The following is a 20,328-nucleotide window of genomic DNA, read 5'->3' on the forward strand; positions in this document are numbered from 1 at the left end:
GTTTTAACATTTTGTGGTTCAGTTAACTGCATCCTTATTGTCAAATCTGTAAAAATTGAAATATTGTAGAGTTTCTACAATAAAAAACAAAAGAAATAATGAGTGAGTTGTATCATTTTGTATATCACTGTGTTGTGCACATAATTTTAATGTGAAAAATAAGAGAAACTTTAAAATGTAATAACTTTTTTTTACTGTACATCCTGTTTTAATGAAAATTGCAGCATTAGACTGGTTTGATATTTCCCTGTTGGTGAATAATAATAATAATAATAGGCATTTATATAGCGCCATCTATCTAGAAATATTCTATTCCGAGGCGCGTTGTTATTATTATTAATACCCCGGCTTTAGCTCGAGCTGCCTCTCAGCGCTCATGCATTCAAGGAATTAATCCTGCCGGGTACCCATTCACCTCACCTGGCTCGAGTGCCACACAATGTGGATAAATTTCTTGCTGAAGGAAATTACGCCATGGCTGGGATTCGAACCCATGACCCTCTGTTTCAAAGTCAGAAGACTTATCCACTGGGCCACAACGCTCCAAATTTAAATTGTTTTTTTCTGGGTGGAGAATGCATTTATTTGCTGTGAATATTCTTTCAAGCATTCCTAAAATTCAATTATTTTGTAATTTATTATTTTATAGATTTTTTTTGTATTTCGTTGTTTGTCGACCTTTGTTTGTCTTTTATTCAAATGTATATTGAACTAAGATACCAGTATGTGGATAATATTATTATAAATGTTTCTCTTGTTTGTGTGGCTTTAAAAACAATAAATTATTAAAAAGATTGACTTTAAACAAAAATTCAATACCTGTATCCGTGTGAATAGTCATTTTCGATGAAGTTCAGTATTGCCAATTTCGTTTCTAATTCTTCTTAATAATAAAACTATACATTGATGGTTTTCAAGGCGTAGGTTACTAGTGGTAACTACTGACTTACTTTCTTTGGACTGCAATTTTTCACATGTTGGTATTAATAAACTTAACCACCTGATAACCAATTCTTTGAATAATATTAGACTAAGAATAATAAACAAAACAAATAAAATAAAAAGGCGTCGATCTTACAGTTTACAGTTTGTTTTCAATGAAGTAACCTACTTCATGTGGACATCAATTTGGCTCGTTTCTCTCTCTGTCACGTGTTTCAGGGGCCCGTTTCTCAACACATGGACAAGTTAGTCATATCTTTATCCACCATCCACGGAGTTAGTTCCAATCTTACTAAACCTGTTTCTCGAAAGGCTTCCTAACTAGAACACCTTGGTATCGATACTATCGGTAAAAAGAGCAGACGAGACGTATAGCCTTAGTCACAAAATAGCATAATTTTCAAAAAGAAAAAATTATGACAAAATTGCAAATATTGTGATAAATTGGGAAATAAATCTTTTCAAAATAATAGCACAGGTGAATTATGCATCATACCTACTTAGACCATGAAGACTGGAGCATTCAATTACAGAGAAATTAAATTATGAATAATTAATTTCATGACTAAAAAAATCACTTGTGGACGTTGAGATGGGTATCACCGGGATATCCAATTTTGATAGTTTACGAAAGTAAACCATAACGGTTTTCTTTGTAAAATGATAATTATACGGTCTTTTACGATTTCAAACGTCATCAAAATGTAGTTCAATGAAACATTTTTAATCATTGATACCAAAACATACGATATTTGACAAATTGTATGCATGAATTAGAGTTAGAATTTATCCAACTGTTAATAGGGGGTCTGAAAACAACAAATACGAGTTATGGATGGCCTGATGACGTGGTAGAATCTTTATCGATTAAATCATTTTACTATTGCAAAATGAATGGTTTTGTGGCGTCTTACCAACGGTTTTTATAGTTTCATTGTATTACAATTATCATTGAATGCATTAACCCACTTGTTTTGTGATGTAGTTTCAACCTCTATGATTGATTACGTAAGATTATGATTGCAAAATTTCTAGGCACTTTTCCATGTCATAGTCTACCCACGTGATGCCATACGTCATTAAGAAAGAAGTCATGACAGGTTCGGAGGCGTCATAAATATTTAGTGAGGTTGTTATACCCGATCTTGGTAAAGAGGGCTTCGTGAAACGGTTAGCGGACAAATAGTTCACTATCTCCGATTTAGTCAAGAAGTTAGACTTAAGACGGTGTTGAGAAACGGGCCCATGCATGCAGGTGCCTATATACATGCAACTAAAAAAACAAATCACAACCTCAATGATGTATTCTTCAATAACGCGCGACTTTGAGCATGCTGAGTGCAGTGGGTCCATAAAAAACGTATGATTGGATCAATATTTAGCCTCTGATGAGGCACGACGCGCAACGGAGTGCATCTGGACAATACTCTTAAGATAATTTAATTATTATTCTTTATGTCCAATTGATGAAAAAGGTGTCGTATTGATTCTTGCATGGGCGACAATCCTTTGAGAAGGAGACATGTCGATCCCAACCTCGAATTTTCGAAGAAGGGGAGGGCGGGGATGAAGCCCGTGGGCCGCGGAACGGTATTGAAGTGGGTGGGGGGACTGACCATGCAAAAAAATGACAATCTGATGGTCGTTTTTACGTTATTGTACACAGTTTCGAAAAGGGGGAGGGGGCTGAAGCCCATCCAGCCTCCCCCTCGTTTCTGTAGCCCTGTGTAGCTCCCGCAACCCCCGCTTAACCACACTTTTTTTCAGTAACCATGTACAAAAATGTGAAAATATAAAATCAATCACAATTAAAGGTGATTAAATGTGCAGCCATCTCCCAACTTTCATATTCGTTCCACGGCCCCGATAAATCTTGTTTCTTAATTGCCAGAATGTAACAATATTTGGGAATTCTGATCTTATCTTTCAACATGTAAATCTCTATCAATGACAGACATGAACATCCCGATTAACACCGCCACCACCGTTATCATTGTAAGGTATAGTTAACTTTAAATCCCGAAATTAATGTAAAATGGAGAAATGTCATGCATGTACCGTGTGGAATTGGTAAATTGCCAATTCGTCCACTGCCAACTCGTCCACTCACCACATAGTCTGCCTTCATTTAGTCTAATGCCATTCCGTCCATCAACACTGTCTAACAACCATTTGGTCCAATAATCACTTTGTCTAATCACCATTTCGTATATTACCACTTTGTCTAATAACCATGCAGTTGGTCTAATACCCATATTCTTTTCATTCATTTTGCACAAATGTTTAGTTTAATTAGACCAAATAGTATATGAACTAAATGGCTATTGGACCAACTGCCTATTAGACGGAATGACATTCGACTAAATTAAAGTAGACCATGTGGCGAGTAGACGAACTGATGATAGACCCAATGGTAGTAGACGAGTTGGCAATTGGACAAATTTGCATTAGACGAATTGGAAATAAATCGTGGAATTACACTACATCAATATTCAATAAATGTTTTGTTGTTTAACTTGTCAACATTCTTTCCGTTCAAGGCATGCTGCATTAGATGGGTTTGATCATGATCACTGAAAACTTTGGTCAAGCTAATTCAGATTATGTAACATCAATGGTCATTGTACTTGAGAACCCTTGAACATGGACGTCAAAGTTATTGTTTCCTTTCAGGTAAAGTATAAAAATATATGAAGCCCTGCAGGGGGATGCAGATTCATATGAGCGGATCTTCGATCGACGTCAAGTATTGATTTGTTCTCTCAGAATAGCCCGGCCAAGCCCTTTGTCTACCCCCAAAGACTGCTAAAGACGCCCTCAATCGGCCCCCAATTCAACCCACTCTTTCCTGATTGTTCACGATCTATAGAAGATATTGATCGATGTGACTTACGCTTTGTAAGACTTCAACAGTTTCTGGGATACGGGACTGTAAATGATACGGTCAAGCTGGCAGGGAGCTATCTATTGTACATGTAAACTGTAGATGTTTACGGACCACCTGTGCCAGAGGTTCAAAACAGGTTATGACACCAGATGTCGACGACACTGGAGGGTCTTCAGAATTCTGATTTAGGTTCGGACTACTGACTGTCTAGGAGTTTGATGTGATAACACTATACTTGGTAAGAACTTGGCAACCGGTATGGTCCATGGAGTCACCTTAGATTTCAACACCTCTTTCTTGTGCTGAGAAGAACATTGAATTTGGATCAGAGGAAAGAACGGTTCAACGTGGAACTTAATTATGGAGTATTCAGCCTTTTGGTAGCGCCATTTCGTGGATTGACTTAAAGAAATTTACAGCAGGATATGCAAGGTCGAAAGTTCCATCGTGTCTGTAATTTAGTTTAATTGAACATAGAAGTCACTCAGACTTAATGTTGCAATGTGTGAAGAAATAGATCTGGACTAATTTCAAAATGTCTTCTTTTTTGTTCATGATTTGTGAATTATAAAACATTTCGGTATTATGGGACGTCTCTGCTTCTAAAAACAAATCAACTTGCTTTGACAAGTAGAACCAGAGGCCCAATAAACATCACGACCAAGCCAGTCATGTTGATTATTTGGGCAAGATGAACTTTCGGAGTACGTTCTCGCTACATGTGAATAAGCAGTCGATATGAAAGGAATCAGACAAATCTTCCTTTTCACCACTAAAAGTGACCATCAGGAAAGTTAACTCCCGTAAGCGGGCTATGGTATATGATTCCTGGAGGAGAAACGCATTCGATGTATCTGTCATAATGACATTTTATTATCCAAATCAGGAGATTGAAACATTGCCTGTCACATGATTGATTTGTTTCTTGTTGGTTTATCTCACTTTGTAATATTCAGTGTGTTTGGTTTGGCAAAGAAATAACATCTACTTTATAAGGGACTGTATACTTCCTATCCTAGACATGCTAGAGTGCTTTTTCATGAATAAGCATCATTAATTCGCCATAGAGTTGGAAATTATTGTGTAAATCGTATCATGTTGGAGAATAGGTGACAGAATAAAAAAAGAACGAACCTATTCAAGGATTTCTTCTGGTATTTGAAAGGAAATTAAAGTCCGTATATAAGAACTTGATGACGACAATGGCGACTGGACGGGTGGAGTTCCCTCAACTTCGACCACTGGGTCGACCGCCAAAGAAAGCGAACACGATCACTACCGGCTTGAGAGATTCATCAAGACTAGTTGACATCAACTTGAGTTCTCGCTTGATTAATCGTTTGCCGGCCACCATTTCGTCAACGAGCGTTGATGAAGATGCGCCGGTGTGTGAAGACCCATCCCCTCCTCGTCATTTCTCTCTTCAGGGTCAGCCGAAGAATAAAACCGCCGAGAAGCGACTTCAGTTCTACAAACGAATGAGCAGTCGTAATTTAATCGGAGTTCAAAACGCGGTTGAAACCACTACTCCCGGGAACCTTGATAGCCATAAGGTTGGAGAAAAAGAGGAGAGGGCGCGACGGCCGTTTACGCGTTCGGAGAGTTTCCGACTTGGAGCTATCAAGGAACTCGCCAAGCAAAACAGCTCTCTGAGTGACATTTACGACGACAGTGCGTACTTACGACGATCGAGTAATTTCAGCGATGGAACAGTAGATGTAGTCAAAACGCGCTCCGTGCCTCGACCGCGAGGAAAGTCTCTCACAAAACAAATAAGTCTTCTCAGTCTTCGCTCGAACACGTCGACGATGTCATTGATGAGTTTAGACAAGGTTGGAAGGAGTGGGAGAAGGAGAAGCAGAGGTAGCTTTAATCCAAGGTCGGGCTCACGAACTAGGAAGTCAGGTCGACAGGGAGAATCACCATCGCGCATTGGCGGGAGACTGAGCAGAAGATCGCAACTCAAGGCTATCGCTCCTCCTCCAAGTTTGGTAAGTCGGCCGTGATCAAAATTATGCACTCGTGTCGTCATAATCTCACGTGTCAACGTCAAGCACAATTCGCTATTTAATCTTCTTTTTCAATTCAGTTACGTTTTTAATTCATATCTCTCGTTTTCAAAATCATTAAAAATCTGATTTTTTTGTAAAGATATGGGAAATGAATGAAAGAATATAGCATTGCAGTGCGTATCGGAATAAATACAAATGTCAAGACATATTTTCACTATTATGTTATTGTTGTATAATCGTCATACATAATACTTAGATTAATATCATTATATCAATTACATCTTTAATAAATCGTCACCATCAGTATCATTAGTAGTACTAAATTATGAATATCTTTATTCATAGAACATATAGGAATGTGATTACAGACGTCAAACTTAGTCAACAGTATAATGTTCAACTTACGCTACGTTCGCATGATTTATATATTTTCAGGGGGTAGCAAATATGATTACTGTTCAGTAACAATCAATATGGAAGCGAGGCAGCGAAGCGCCATTTCTGAAGAGTACATTTTTTCGAATAAAATATTTCACACTATATTAGTTGAATTGATTCGTATGAAAATTTGAGGTACCTTCACTGCTTTTGATATATTCTATTTGCAACCTTTACGGTGGATGAGCTTATAGATAAAACAGACGAGAGACATAATTCTTCATGAATATAATGCTTAGATTTCTCATTTTCCCCTGACAGTTAAAGCACCGTTTTATGAAGGCTGTTAGACTTCTCCAGCTAATCAACCGCTCGTTTCAGATCAACAAAAGGTAAATCATCTTACTAGTATCTTCTTGGTATATGCCCCTCTCCCCCTTCTCTTTCACCCCCCCCCCCCAGAGGCGTCGATTATGGGGGGGGGGCGGGGGGGGGGGCGATCGCCCCACCAATGAAAATATTGGGGGCAAACATATCGTTTTGCCCCCCCAATAATTCCGCATGTGCTAAAAATAAAATAAGATCGTAATGTTACACAGAAATCAGCAAGCGAGATTGAGATACACAACTCGTTCTTCGTCTAAAATCGTGCTCAAAATGTCCACTTTTCAGATTGGAATATCAAAAAATTTCAGCTCGCGCTCGCATCACTTCTGTAACAAAAACCTTTACTTTCCATGATTAAATAGGTAAATATGGTCCCGTTTTAAGTTCTAAACTTCAAAAGAACTCCCACTTCGACTTGCAATAATCTTTTGTTGGATATATATCTTGTTCTTTAATAAAAATGTCCATTAAACTCATTTTTTTAAAGATCGAAATATCAAAATTTTCAGCTCGCGCTTCGCGCTCGCATTAATCTGCTGGTGAGATATGTATATATCTGTGTGTGTCTGTCTGTGTATACATATATATATATATATATATGTACACATACATATAGGCATATGTGTGTGTGTGAGTTTGTTTTGTGTGATCGAGCGCTTTTGGAAAATTGATTCATGATTTTGCCCCCCCATCTGAAAAATTGATCGACGCCCCTGCCGCCCCCCCCCCTCTCTCTGGGATCATGAGCGTTCAACAACTTCCATGTGTTGTTTTCTTGTCTCTCTTCTTACGTTTATTTCTGCATGTATAAAATATGTTGCATATAATACTAAAGCATATTATCCGGAGAAGTACTAAAACCATCGTAATGTAAGATGTACACAGCAACGATGTAAGGCCTATATTTTTCTTTGAAGTATATTTACAAGAAACCGCCATCTACTTTAGTACATAATCCTACATTGTATCAACTGACAATATAGTAACTAAATCTATGTTTATAATAGATAAAAATTTCTTGCAAACATTAAGTGCAAACAACAATTTTGATGATAAGATAATTTTGATGATTTTCCTGAAATAGAAGCCGTTATGTGAGGGAACAAGACGCCGAGAGTGTCGGTCTGGGTAGCCATTCTCCTTCTAAGAAAGAAGTAGGAATCTTCTTCGATCTTAATCACTTCAAGGCGAGAAAAGAGGTACGTACGTGCAAAACATTAAGAAGGATTAACCATCCTTGATAATTTAGTTAAGGCCTTAACTTTAGAACGTTATTCATTTTTCATAATTGTGATCAAATTCTCTGAATCATAATGGTGGACCGGCATATCCCGGTATATCCGACATGTGGTTGTTATTGAAGCGCGAGAATTCACTGAAGGGCAGATGTGAGATTCATACAAGATGGTGGAGTGTATTCTCTTTGAAAAGCAAAAAAAGGGGGAGGGGCATCTCTTACTCCATGAAAGGGTACAGTTGTTCCCCCAAAGATCTGTCAAGTAAAATACAAGGGATATCACCTAGAAATTGGGCACTTCTAAGATGAAACATAAGAATGATTGTAGACAAAAACAAAAAAAAATATGTATTTTTAATGATATTGTCTCATTTATTCATCAATAATTATGCGTTCGCCATGTGCCCCTGTAACTATGAAACTAACTGATCTTTTCGCATCTTGTCTAATGTATTCACCAATAGCAATAAGGTCTTATGCAATACGTGTATCATTGTTCAATCTAACGAGGAGCTAATATGTAGCTCCTTAATCTTAACATCTATCACGAATGCATTCTACTTTCAACCTACTTTACATTAGTTAGCTTACAGAATTAGACAATTAGGCTATCAAAATGATAGGTATGTTCTCAGCTATTATACAAATGAAAATGATGCTGAATAATTGAATTGATTTCCGTAATGCTTCTTAAAACATTTAACTTATCTTTAACAATATTGTTTTGTTCTTTTATTCTTCACCGTGATCATGTTCATGTATAGACTTATATAATTCCCTTTTTCACAGTATGAAAATAAGTTTTTAGTGGTCGGAAGGCTTTTATAGAACTTATTATTGAGCTAGATAGTTTTTTTGTAATTGGTATGTTTTGTAAGTTGGTATTTGTACGCAGTGCTACAGGTGAGGGTGATATGCTAACGAGCAACAGCTATTTATTATGCTTTTATCACCACTGACCAGTATGTAGCACTGTTCCATTCTGTATTGTTTGTTTTTACCATGTATGAATTCATCTATGGTTATATCATGATTTGGTAAAATAATAAAAATAATAATGATGATGATAATTTGATGGATTTAACAAAGAGAAAATAAATATGAAAGAAGTTATTGATATAAGTTCCTTTTGAAATCTGTGGCAAAAATGTTAAATTCTTATTGGTTTTCATTAATAAAGCCAAGAAAAAAGGAAAAAGAAATTAGTTATCTGCCACTCAGTCGTTTCATTTTCCTTTATCATGTTTATTGGGCCTACATTATCTGAGTTATACCGTATCTAAAGAAATTTGAGGCATATTATTATTTGGTGAATGATCTCCTTCCCTTGCTAGACTGAGATTATTGTCATTTCTTAAGGGACATGCTATTCAGACGATTCCACGTTAATTACGGTGGTTGATATTCACTTAGAAAGGTGATGTCTAGTCAACGACTATATTTGTTATTCCAATTATCAGTTTGGTAACATAATTTCTCTCTCGTCTCAAAAGCATCGGGAAAAACAGACCAAAGTGTTTCCCATCCCCACATAGAGAGATTCACTCCAACCTTGTACCATTTTACATTATTCTTTTTGATTCAGAGTATTCGCTTTCTTAAAGTGGTGGACCAAAAAAAAACATTTCAGTTTAATTCCATGAAAGATATATAGGTCTGTAGGAGAAGTGCCAATTTGGGGGCAAGAGAGTCTGGATGTTTGGTTATTAAAAAAAGGGTAGAAAACGGGGTTTCAAAGGGGCAGACAGAAGAAAAAGGAGTATAAAAGGAGAGATCAGGTTTGACCTCACTTTGGTTTGATCCTGCCCCCTATCAATTGTCCCGGCGCCGCCCCGTATAAACAGAATTTTATTTAGTTATAGGACTATAATGAAACAGCTGTTTGAAATGGTGGTTTTGTTGTAGTGTTTTCTGTCCTTTTCCCTCTCCTAGCATGGACCTACCATGCTCCTAGTCACGCTCTGATGATGTGTGCATGTAGCTATTAATAACTCTATGATGTGTGGGTGTGTGTGGGGGAGGGGCTTCGTTTCGGCCACTTATCTCTTAACGTGGCTAAGCTTGGCACTTGGCACTGAAACGTAAGAATATGAAATAAAGGCGACTCATAAGCGCAATGGAAAGCAGGGAGACGGATTTCAATATCGATTTCTCACAAGCCTTGAAACATTTCCCCTTAAAAGTATCAATATTTCGAAATCTGCACTTTTTATGTTTCATAGTTAGTCTCTGTAGGACTAGAAAAATCAGCCATTTTCATAACATTTTCTAATCTGCTACCTAAACTAACGAAGAACTTCAATTTGCTTTGTGGGTAGACATGCAACAAACTGACAACCAACAAAAATACGTCGTCCGTAGGTGAATTAGAGCTTAAAATGTTGCGTGTCGTACGGGACATTCCTGCGTCCCGTACGACATGTACGACACACAACATTTTCACATATAATTTACCCGTGATCAAATTTTATGTGTTGGTTGTTAGTTTTTCACATGACTACCCACTATAGCTTTATCATCGACAAAAAAAATATTGCTCAAGCATTCGGCTAGGACACTAGAAATTGTTGTCAAAATTTCCCGTACGACGCGTATGGAATCGCCCTGTATCGTCTTCAGAGATCATCAAACGTTAAAAAAATAAATAAAATAAGCTACGTAAAAAGTGGCCTTGCTGAGAGACATGAATAGTGTATAGATCACGTATTTTCGGAAAAGCTTTTCACTATTTTTAAAACCTAAATCAATCCGTCTACTGATTGTGAATACAAATGTTTTCTACATGTTTGAAATCGATACAGACAACGCACTAAAGTAAAGGTGTGTCCGTTAGAGATGAATGACCTCATGACCTCGCGTGACGAAAGTAAAGATATAAAGAGCCACCAAAAGATTGGAGCGCCATTAACAATTATCGTTGAAAATAATGTGAAATTATAATAATTTGATAATTATGATAGCTTGTACAGAAATACATGGTTACGTCTGCCCACCTAATTTGGAATAAGAAACAGCCCCTGAAATAATCCAAAGACTTAACTAATAAAATAATTTGCCGTTAATTCTAAAAAAAAAATGAGTGATGATATTTATAAGTATATACACAAATATGTTGACAAATGATTCAATTGAAATTGTATTGATTAAAGTATCATGAAATTGTGCGAATAAGTACATAGTTGCAATGATGACCCCATTTCTAAGTAATGTTTAATTATTTGGAAAAATAAGTATTTCAAGGCCCTGTATTCTCAATGATCATTCACATTTTGATGAAACAAATTAATATTTACAGCATGGTGTAAGAAGAAATTAATATCATAATTTGGGTCTATAGACAAAGTATACATTTTTATCGCAATGCTCTCTACGTCATTCTCCTATCATCACGTGACGTGCATGAGTTTCTATAATCACATGACTTATATTTTTATCATCATAACTATTAGGGTCAGCTCAGTTTGGACGTTAAACGGATTTTAATGAAGGAACCATGTGACAGGAGTCATGAAGAAGTAAAGAAGGTATGTCATTGTGATTGTTTGGAGATTCTATATTATATCAATTTTATTCTCGAGTACACACGGCTTATAGACCCCCTCTTGACCCGATCCACTTCCCCTCCCCCACTCCCTTTCCTCCCTCTCACTTCAAAATTACAAGCCGAATTTAGATTGTCTTTCAAACTGCAACTGTATCCAGTCTTTACAATGATTTAAAAAGATTTAGCAGAATTTTATTGGATACCTACATATGACACGAGTTGAATTTGTGTATTTCTTGTAATAGTATGAAATAAATCTATTTATAGTTTTCAAAGTCTTTAGAATGAATAGAAGGCAATTCCAAAAAATGTGTAGGTCCGACCCCTTGTACAAGTCATGTTACCTTCATGAAACCATTGACCCTACCATGATGAAACTTTCTGATTTCTGGTTCATATGACAGTCTGTAATGTCTCAACGGACCATGACTTGGCCAGTTCTTCTCGAACTTGAGAAAAATGGGAGTCAGACGTAAAAAAGGGTTGATCGTTTATGGACTTGCCCTAAAAGAAGATATTAGTATAAGCCGACATTGATTGTTAAACTTATTTGATATTAATTTATTTGCGATCATCTCGATTCTCACCCATTAAACATGTTAAACAGACATTGGTTTCACTTCGTACTACTCTGGACGCTTTCTGCGAGTTTCCAGTTCAAATGCAACAATCTATCGCAAAATTTGGATTCTATAACAAGTAAGTATGAATACACGCCAATATAGATTAAAGAATTCACATAGCTTTTCGTAAGTGTTGTTTATAATTTGAAATCAATGAAATAGCGAATTCTCCTATTTCATTATGTAAATAAAAAAGATGATGGTATAAACAATCACCAGGAGAAAATATACACTCTTAGTTGTAGACTTTTATAATTTTCATTAATGATATTTTCATAAACATAATATCTGTTGTAGTAATGATCATCATCATCAAATTAGCAGTAATGTATAGTGGTGGTGGTAGTAGTAGTAGTAGTAGTAGTAGTAGTAGTAGTAGTATAGTAGTAGTAGTAGTAGAAGTAGTAGTAGTGGCAGTAGCACTAACAGCAGCAGCAGTTGTACTATAGTAAAATATTAGTATCAGTATAGCAGCAGTAATGACGGGCGTAGTAGTATTAATATTTTTATTATTGTCATTATTATTATCATCCGAATTTATATCATCTGCATATCATCATTATCATAATCATCGAATGGTATAATTATGTTGCACCTTTCATACAAGTCTAAAGAGGAATAAACTCTTGGGTAAACTAAGCTGTGATATATTTATTTGAATGAAGGCTTGAGAAACGTCGCGTGATCGTACGGGAAGGTCATCGAGCAGATAATTTTCACCTGATGTTATCAGGTACAGCGATCGTCACCACAACCACCCGGGATGAACAAACTCAAGAACCAAGGGTTAAACTTGTCAACTTCATCAAGAGAGGAAATACTTTCGGAGTGAGTATATAGATTTCGGTGTGTCGCTTCTAGCACAGAAGTGCCAAAGTTTAAGATAACGGTAAACAATAATGTATTACCTAAAACAGGATCTCTCAGATAATTGGTCCGGAATGGTCATATGAACCAGGCTTCGTTAATAATACGTATGACCGATACAGTAGGTTTAATTGATCAAATTCTTGGTGAATTGTAAGCAATTATTGGTTAATTTTGAACATGTTTCTCGGTCGGACATTGACCATTGTTCCGTCAAAGACTACGCCTCATGAATATCGATGAACATGGATTTGCGAACCATGTAGCAGTTTGTTGGCGTGGTGCAATTGGTCACTCCATGAATGGTAGGGCCAAGGGTGCGGGTATCGAAACTCCTTTGGTCGTGCTGTGAATAATAAAACTCAAAGCCTATTATTATTCACAATTTCAATACGGATATCCTTCCTTGCTATCTTGCGGAAAAGAGGATGTGTCCGGGCAGAATGGACTCATAATTCTGATGAGTGAATGTTAGACAGACCTATATGAAAGAACTAATATGTCTATTTTTCGCACCTTTTGTAGGAACGAGAACTGATGACTGGGGTTGTGAGACCACACACCATAGTATCTCACGAGGAAGTGGAATTACTTAGCCTAGATAGAGAGGTAGGAAACGGCTCCACTTCAAATCATTCATTTCTTTTTTTTTAATTTACAATTCATTATGAACATTAATTGATTAGTTGTGCATACTTTTTTCTTCTTGGTAATTTGTATCAATAGAATCTTGAACAAAAGAGAAAAGGAAATAGACTGGCAGGGGGACCTTAGTATAAGCTGGGGTTAATGTCAAGAATTGAAGTCGTACATCACTTATAGGGGGAAACCAGTTTCCTTTATTTTTCTTTTTACTAATTACATGAAACAAATTAGCTTGAGGGATTGGTAAATCAATGTTATTAATTGGTGTTCAAAAGTTCCCCATTGCACATAACGAAATGCGGATTGTGACAGAAAATAATTTAAACTTCTTTTGGACTACACTTTTTTTTAGGAATATATGACAATCTTCACACCTAAGAACGAGCTTGAGATCGAGCAGGACGTCGATGTGGCCAGTTTTCTTCGTACGATCACGGTTTTTAATGATTGGCCTGTCGAGAAGCTACCGAAGAACAACCCTGCTATCTGTCTTCTCACCTACTTTAGAAAGGGCGCGGTGGTTTGCCTGAACAGCAACAAGACGGAATGGATTTATATCGTCAAATCTGTGAGTTGTTTTCTGATCCTATAGTCTCGAACCTCTCTAATATATTACATGGGGCAAACGTCATGGTTGAGTAATAGTCTAGAGTAATGGTTGTGAAGTTAGTAATAAATTAGCAACGATATTCACCATCGTTGGGAGGGGGGTAGATACCCTTCGAATGGTTAAAACTAATATCATGGCGTTCTTACTCAAACATTGCATATCAAATCAGTGTTGCCGAAATTAATATGAATCACTGATTTGCCCTACATACAAACTTATATTTTTAAAATATTCAAACATTGGCATGTTTATATGAAAATAATGTTATCAATTTGCGTCAGTACAAACATTCCTGATAAGATGCAGGCAAATTGACCCCCCCCCCAAAAAAAAAAATGGCAGGCATGTTTGCGAGTATACTTTTAAGGAGCATGACGAAAAAGGAGAAAAGGAGAAAAATATAACAAACGTTTGAAAAAAAATGTAAACATGATTCCTACAACCGCTTAGATTCACACATTTTACTTTTTTATTTTTTCCTCCATCCAGGGAGCTTGTCAAGTGCTAAAAGAACTCAAAGAACCTATAACTACAACTCCACGCAAGACAAAGGGGATAGAACCTCACAGGAAGAAACTAACAACTCACAAAGCAAATCGCAGTAAGTACTTTAAACTTTTTTTTCAGAAAGAAAGAAAGATATCGTTGACACTCTATGAACATAACATTCAAAGAATCTGTCCGTAATTTTTTTTTCTTTTAAGGAATTATTTTGTTATTTAATAATTCAAAATGTATGTAATAGTGTATGTGCCTATGTTATAAATATTATATATCCACGTCTTTCTCTATGTCTGTCTGTCTCTCTCATTCAATTTCATCGTTTTCAAGTTTACTTTTAATGGTAAATTTTTAAGTATGGCAAAACTGGGAATTAGAACATTGCGTGTTTTTTCCTATATTTTAGATAGGTGTATTTTAGATAACTGTATTTTAGATAGCTGCTGAATCTGGAGAAAAAAAAATACAACGACGGTTGCCTATGATTATCAAATCTAAAACATCTTTATGCTTACGTTTCTTATTTCCTTTTCTTTTTGCCATACCAATTTGCTGGCGAATGTAAAATTCAGCTGCCAATGCAATTCGGTCTATTACTTCAGAATCTTTTGAATGAATGATGTTCACCCTAAAGTGCGTGTTCGCTATCTGATATGCAAAATAATAGATAAGAAAAAAGTTAGGAAAAGGGAATACTCTCCCTGTCTTCTGCGCCTTGTTTTTCCTTCATTTTCAATTTCTCATGACGTTTCTCCCAATGCTCTTCTCCAATCAGGAAAGAAACTGAAGTTACCTCCCATCATCAAAGTCACGGAAGACGACCAACCCTCATCCACCTCTTGGCCCTCTAGCCCCGCCCCTAGCATCAGAGATGACGTCAGCACAGCAAGCATTGGAAGTGATGGGGAGCCGAAGGTATCCAAGGAGAAAGGAAGGTTTTACAGGGCAGCTAAAACGGTTTTCTCCACCGAGGTACAACTCAGACAGAAGCTGGACTGTATTGGAAACGCCGAGGAACACATCTCATGTAGGTTTATCATTGTTTCTATACGCCCACCCCCCCCCCCCAAAAAAAAAAATAAATGAATAAATAAATAAATAAATAAAATAAAATAAACAAATGAATGAATGAATAAATAAAATAAATGAATAAAAATAACCAAAATAAAAGTACTTAAAGACTCATCTCATTGTAAACACAATTATTAAAAAATGCAGCTATTATAGCAATTTAAGAGTTTCATTCAGTCTAAAACGATATCATCACTTTTGTATTGAATGTTAAATTCTGAATGTTTATTTTCTTTATTTTAGTGTTGGATAACATTAATGCCCGGAGTCGCAGCCCTCGCCTCGCTGATTTAACGGTAGGTTTATCAGTTGTAAGATCGAATTAATGTATCATTTTCTTGTTTTATGTTCTTGGGTATGTTGTAATTATAAGTAGCGTTCGAGAATTTTCATGATTCTCACGGCTTCCAAAACACCGTCCTGGTCAGCGCCAAGACCGATTTTAGAGAGGATATGGGATATTTGCTTTCGTTATTTGGTCTTTGCATGTTTTTGAGCAAGGTATATGCAGGATTTCAACAGCCGAACCAAAATCAGTTAGGAAGTTTAATGCGATTCAATTATTATCTTACTTGATTCCGGGGGGGGGGGCTCTATGCCCCATCTTTGGTCAAACTTTTCATGCAATTATTACCACGAGATGGATACAGTCCTCCCTTGTGTGTCACACCCTTAGCAGTGACGATATTAACATGTTCCTTTGGATGTTTTTTTTAGTAAGGGTCATTCGTTGGAAGTGACCGTTTCTTTTTATTCTTGAGTTCATGAATTTACTTCGATCTTTTTTTCCTTTGTTGTGCTTGTAAATTGATGAATTTCCTGTTCTCCTTGATAATTTTATATCCTGTAAATGTCACCCCTGGTGTTCTTGAAATGAATACATTGGAGGCATCTACTCTCCTGCAATATCAATTCGTATGATACTAAAACTCACGACTTTTATTTCAACAGACAACGTTGATGGCGTCCATGGCTTCTGATGCTGGTAGTACACGAGATTGTGACGAGAGGAATTCAATCTTTCTTAAACTCAGACGATGTGTTTCGGGTGAAGTTTTCGTAAGTAAAATACTCTAGTACAAATTATGTAATGGCTTGACATTATTGTTCTACATTATGTGATAAATTTGAAAATTTACATAGTCTTCTATGATAAAGACTCAAAAGAATGTTGCACAATATTCATTCTACAACATGTGCAAAAAATAATAACTTAGATCAGATGGAAATAATTTTTGAACCGAAATTCCACAGTATATATTCTGATTGTTGAATGGAAATAAAGGAATCGTCTATTTCAATATTAAATCATGTTTTATAAGGATATCCACTCTGGGTTTAGTTCTCTTGGTTCAACTCAAATCAATGTTTGTTTCTTTTTTTACAGGGGCTCAACTCAGTCCTCTTCAAGTCTGTTGGGGGCTCCCCTAGTTTAACTCTGACGTCAGAAGGAGCCGAGTGTATCCTCATCTCTAAGAGTTTCTTCCTGCAGCACCTAACTGAGACAGCCAAAGATCATCTACTTCGTACCGTAAGTCACACTAACAGCTACAGATAAACAGTACATGGTGCCTCCTATATATATATATATATATATATATATATATATATATATATATATATATATATATATATAGTGCGGCCATTCGTGATTTTTGTCAGGAGGGGGGGGGCAGACGAACCTCTTCCATAGGTTGCTGAAAAAATATATAAAAAAATAATTCGAAATTCGAGATGAACTCGTCTCAAATCCTGTAGCCTGTGTTTCCTGTTCCCTATATAGATGTGGTCACATAAAGATACCAGATTAATCACAACTTTTAAATTAACGGTAAGGACAGCAATGAATGGGTATGAGCAATTGCCCACTATCATTTTTCACGAGATGAAAAAAATATAAAGCAAGCAAAAACAAATGGTCGACAAAAAGGTAACAAGAGAAGCTGAATCGATTTTGTGTAAATAAAACACCCATAATTAAAAAAATAAAATATAATTTGTGGATTGTCATTATGGTTTTTCAATAATTCGAAAACGGATCAGCTGCGAGAGGAGTGGTGTCGTGGTCAATTTTTTTTTCGAATACAAATGTAAATGCTTCAATTGCTTTTTGTAATTGAAATAGCTGCTTCAAACCTGCCACTGTTTTTATGTGTACTGAATATTTGATGTCTATCAGTTATCTAGCTATTTGTTTGACCATTTTCCCGGCAAGTGTCTTGAAAAAATTGGTACCGAGTCCCTTGAATGACTTCCTCTACCTAACATTTTCCTTCTAGGTCCCTCCGTGGCCGGCTGAAGCTCGTTTACAAGAATTACTTCAAGAACACGCTGATTGGGATAAATATAAATCAGCTATGATCGGAGATATCATCACATTCAACAAGAAGGTAGCCACTGGTATAATCTGATGAGTTTATCATGGACATGGTCATCTCAATGTCGACGCCAAAGACTGCATTTGTGTCACTGGTGCAGAATTTACGAAAAAGTGCGCGGGGGGTGTCATAAAGCTGTTCGTTAGATTCGAATGATTTTACACACACGACCGGTGACCATTTCTTTTCCTAATCCCTGTGTACCAGGCTTAGCACTTATAAGAACAAGTTTCAATTGTGCGTTAACTTTTACTTTTCGAACAGCTATACTAAATACCCACCCAGCCGCTTTTAAGGGGAAGTTCACCCTGTCAAAAAGTTTAATGTAAAAAATAGCAAAAAAGAATTATAAGATACTGTCGAAGGTTTGAGAAAAATCCATTAAAGAATAAAGAAGTTATTAGAATTTTAATTATTTGATTTGTGACGTCATATGCGAGCAGCTTTCTTACATATCGCATGGTTAAAAAAAAACAATGAAATGTCATATTCTAAGAAAATTGAACATGGTTTTTATACAGTACCTTCAGTATATCAATAGACAAATCATTTTACACTCGTCGCTTAGAAGAAAACAAAAGTAAGTCATCACGAACCATTAAAAAAAAATGAAATTTAGGCATTTTATATTACATAAAATATGGGCAGCTGCTCGTTTATGACGTCACAAATCCAAAGTTTTAATTCTTATAACTTTGTTAGACTTTAATGGATTTTCCTCAAACCTTAACCAATATATTATATTATTTTTCTGCTATTTTTACAAAAAAAAATTCTTCACGTTGAACTTCCCATTTAAATTAGAGACAGATGGCAACCCCACGTGGAATAAACACATACTTTGTTAGTGGAGTAGTATTGTTGTTTCCAATACCCCCTTTTCATCCAAGTTTGATCACAACGGTTAAATAATATTCAATACGACTTGATCGCAGGACAGACGACACTCTAAATCGCAGAGATTTTAAATAAATCCTCATCGGTTGTGGTTTGTTACCAGTCGAACTCCTATCTTGGATTTTAATCGAAAGGAATTGAATTTAATTCATTTGAAAATTAAAAAAGACCCTTGAGGATACAAACATCAGTTCATATGATCAGGATTTATTTTAAAGGACAGGTCCACCCCAACAAGAACTTGATTTGAATAAAAAGAGAAAAATTCAAAATTTCATCAAAATCGGATGTAAAATAAGAAAGATATGACATTTTAAAGTTTAGCTTCATTTCACCAAACAGTTATATGCACATTTCGGTCGGTATGCAAATGAGGGAAGTGATGACATCACTCACTCACTATTTCTTTTTTTATTTCATTATATGAAATATGAAATATTTTTATTTTCTCGTAATTGTCATGTGAAATGAAGTTTCATTCCTCCCTGAACACGTGGAATTTAATTTTTTTTTACATTTTGTGCTTCAGGCAAGGAGGTCCTTATCAAATCCGTAAAATTGAAATATTGTATAAATCAAACAATAAAAAACAAAAGAAATGGTGAGTGACATCATTGACTCTCTCATTTTGGATGTAACTGGCTCGTCCATATAACTATTTTGTTAAAAATAAGAAAAACTTTGAAATGTCATAACTTTCTTACTTTACATCCGATTTTGATGAAATTTTCAGCATTGTGCTTGTCTGATTTTTCTATATTGATTCAAATCAACATTTTTCTGAGGTGGACTTGACCTTTAAATACCTGAGCTTGAGAGTGTATCTCATCACTGCTTTCACGGGATTATGGTTAACTCAGCAAACGTTCAAATAAGTTCAGTGCAAATTTAAATTCGGGACACTTTTTAACTCATTTATTCAGTCGAAAAAACGAACAAATATTAACAGATAAACCAAATATATACCACAATATTGCACATCCTAACAGGTTCATCTATATCACGTATTGGCTAAGAAAAAGATACAAAAAGTTTCCGAGATATAAAGGACGGAAATATACAGGCACTCGAATTATCTCTATAAGTCTTCAAAATATACATATAAGACACTAATATCACGATGAGATAGCCAGTTTCATTGCACTGACCTCTTTTATGTCTGATATATACATTCTCTCGAGTTGCATTTTCACAAATTTAATTTTCTCAGAAAACATGTTCAATTACCATATTTTGTCATTTCATAAATTCTATATGATAAGCATTCAGGTTGATAATATATCTCTTCATGATCATTAGAAGAAAACATCTCCAATTTGCTTTCAATTTCATTGGATTATGTTTCAATA

The 20,328-nt window shown here is 35.9% G+C and overlaps 1 protein-coding gene across 1 annotated transcript; it reads left to right on the top strand.

Moving 5' to 3' along the window:
* Positions 1 to 5,015: 5,015 nt before the first annotated feature.
* On the top strand, positions 5,016 to 18,417 carry LOC121413418. Its single transcript, XM_041606270.1, has 14 exons — positions 5,016 to 5,820; positions 6,541 to 6,611; positions 7,691 to 7,805; positions 11,293 to 11,367; positions 11,995 to 12,086; positions 12,676 to 12,838; positions 13,403 to 13,486; positions 13,875 to 14,090; positions 14,622 to 14,733; positions 15,409 to 15,660; positions 15,948 to 16,000; positions 16,656 to 16,763; positions 17,092 to 17,235; positions 17,984 to 18,417. The coding sequence occupies exons 1-14, from the start codon at positions 5,023 to 5,025 to the stop codon at positions 18,113 to 18,115; spliced, it is 2,415 nt and encodes an 804-aa protein (XP_041462204.1). The 5' UTR covers positions 5,016 to 5,022; the 3' UTR covers positions 18,116 to 18,417.
* The last annotated feature ends 1,911 nt before the right edge of the window (positions 18,418 to 20,328 follow it).

Source organism: Lytechinus variegatus, chromosome 1, assembly GCF_018143015.1.
Source record: "Lytechinus variegatus isolate NC3 chromosome 1, Lvar_3.0, whole genome shotgun sequence".
Taxonomy (NCBI): Eukaryota; Metazoa; Echinodermata; class Echinoidea; order Temnopleuroida; family Toxopneustidae; genus Lytechinus; species Lytechinus variegatus.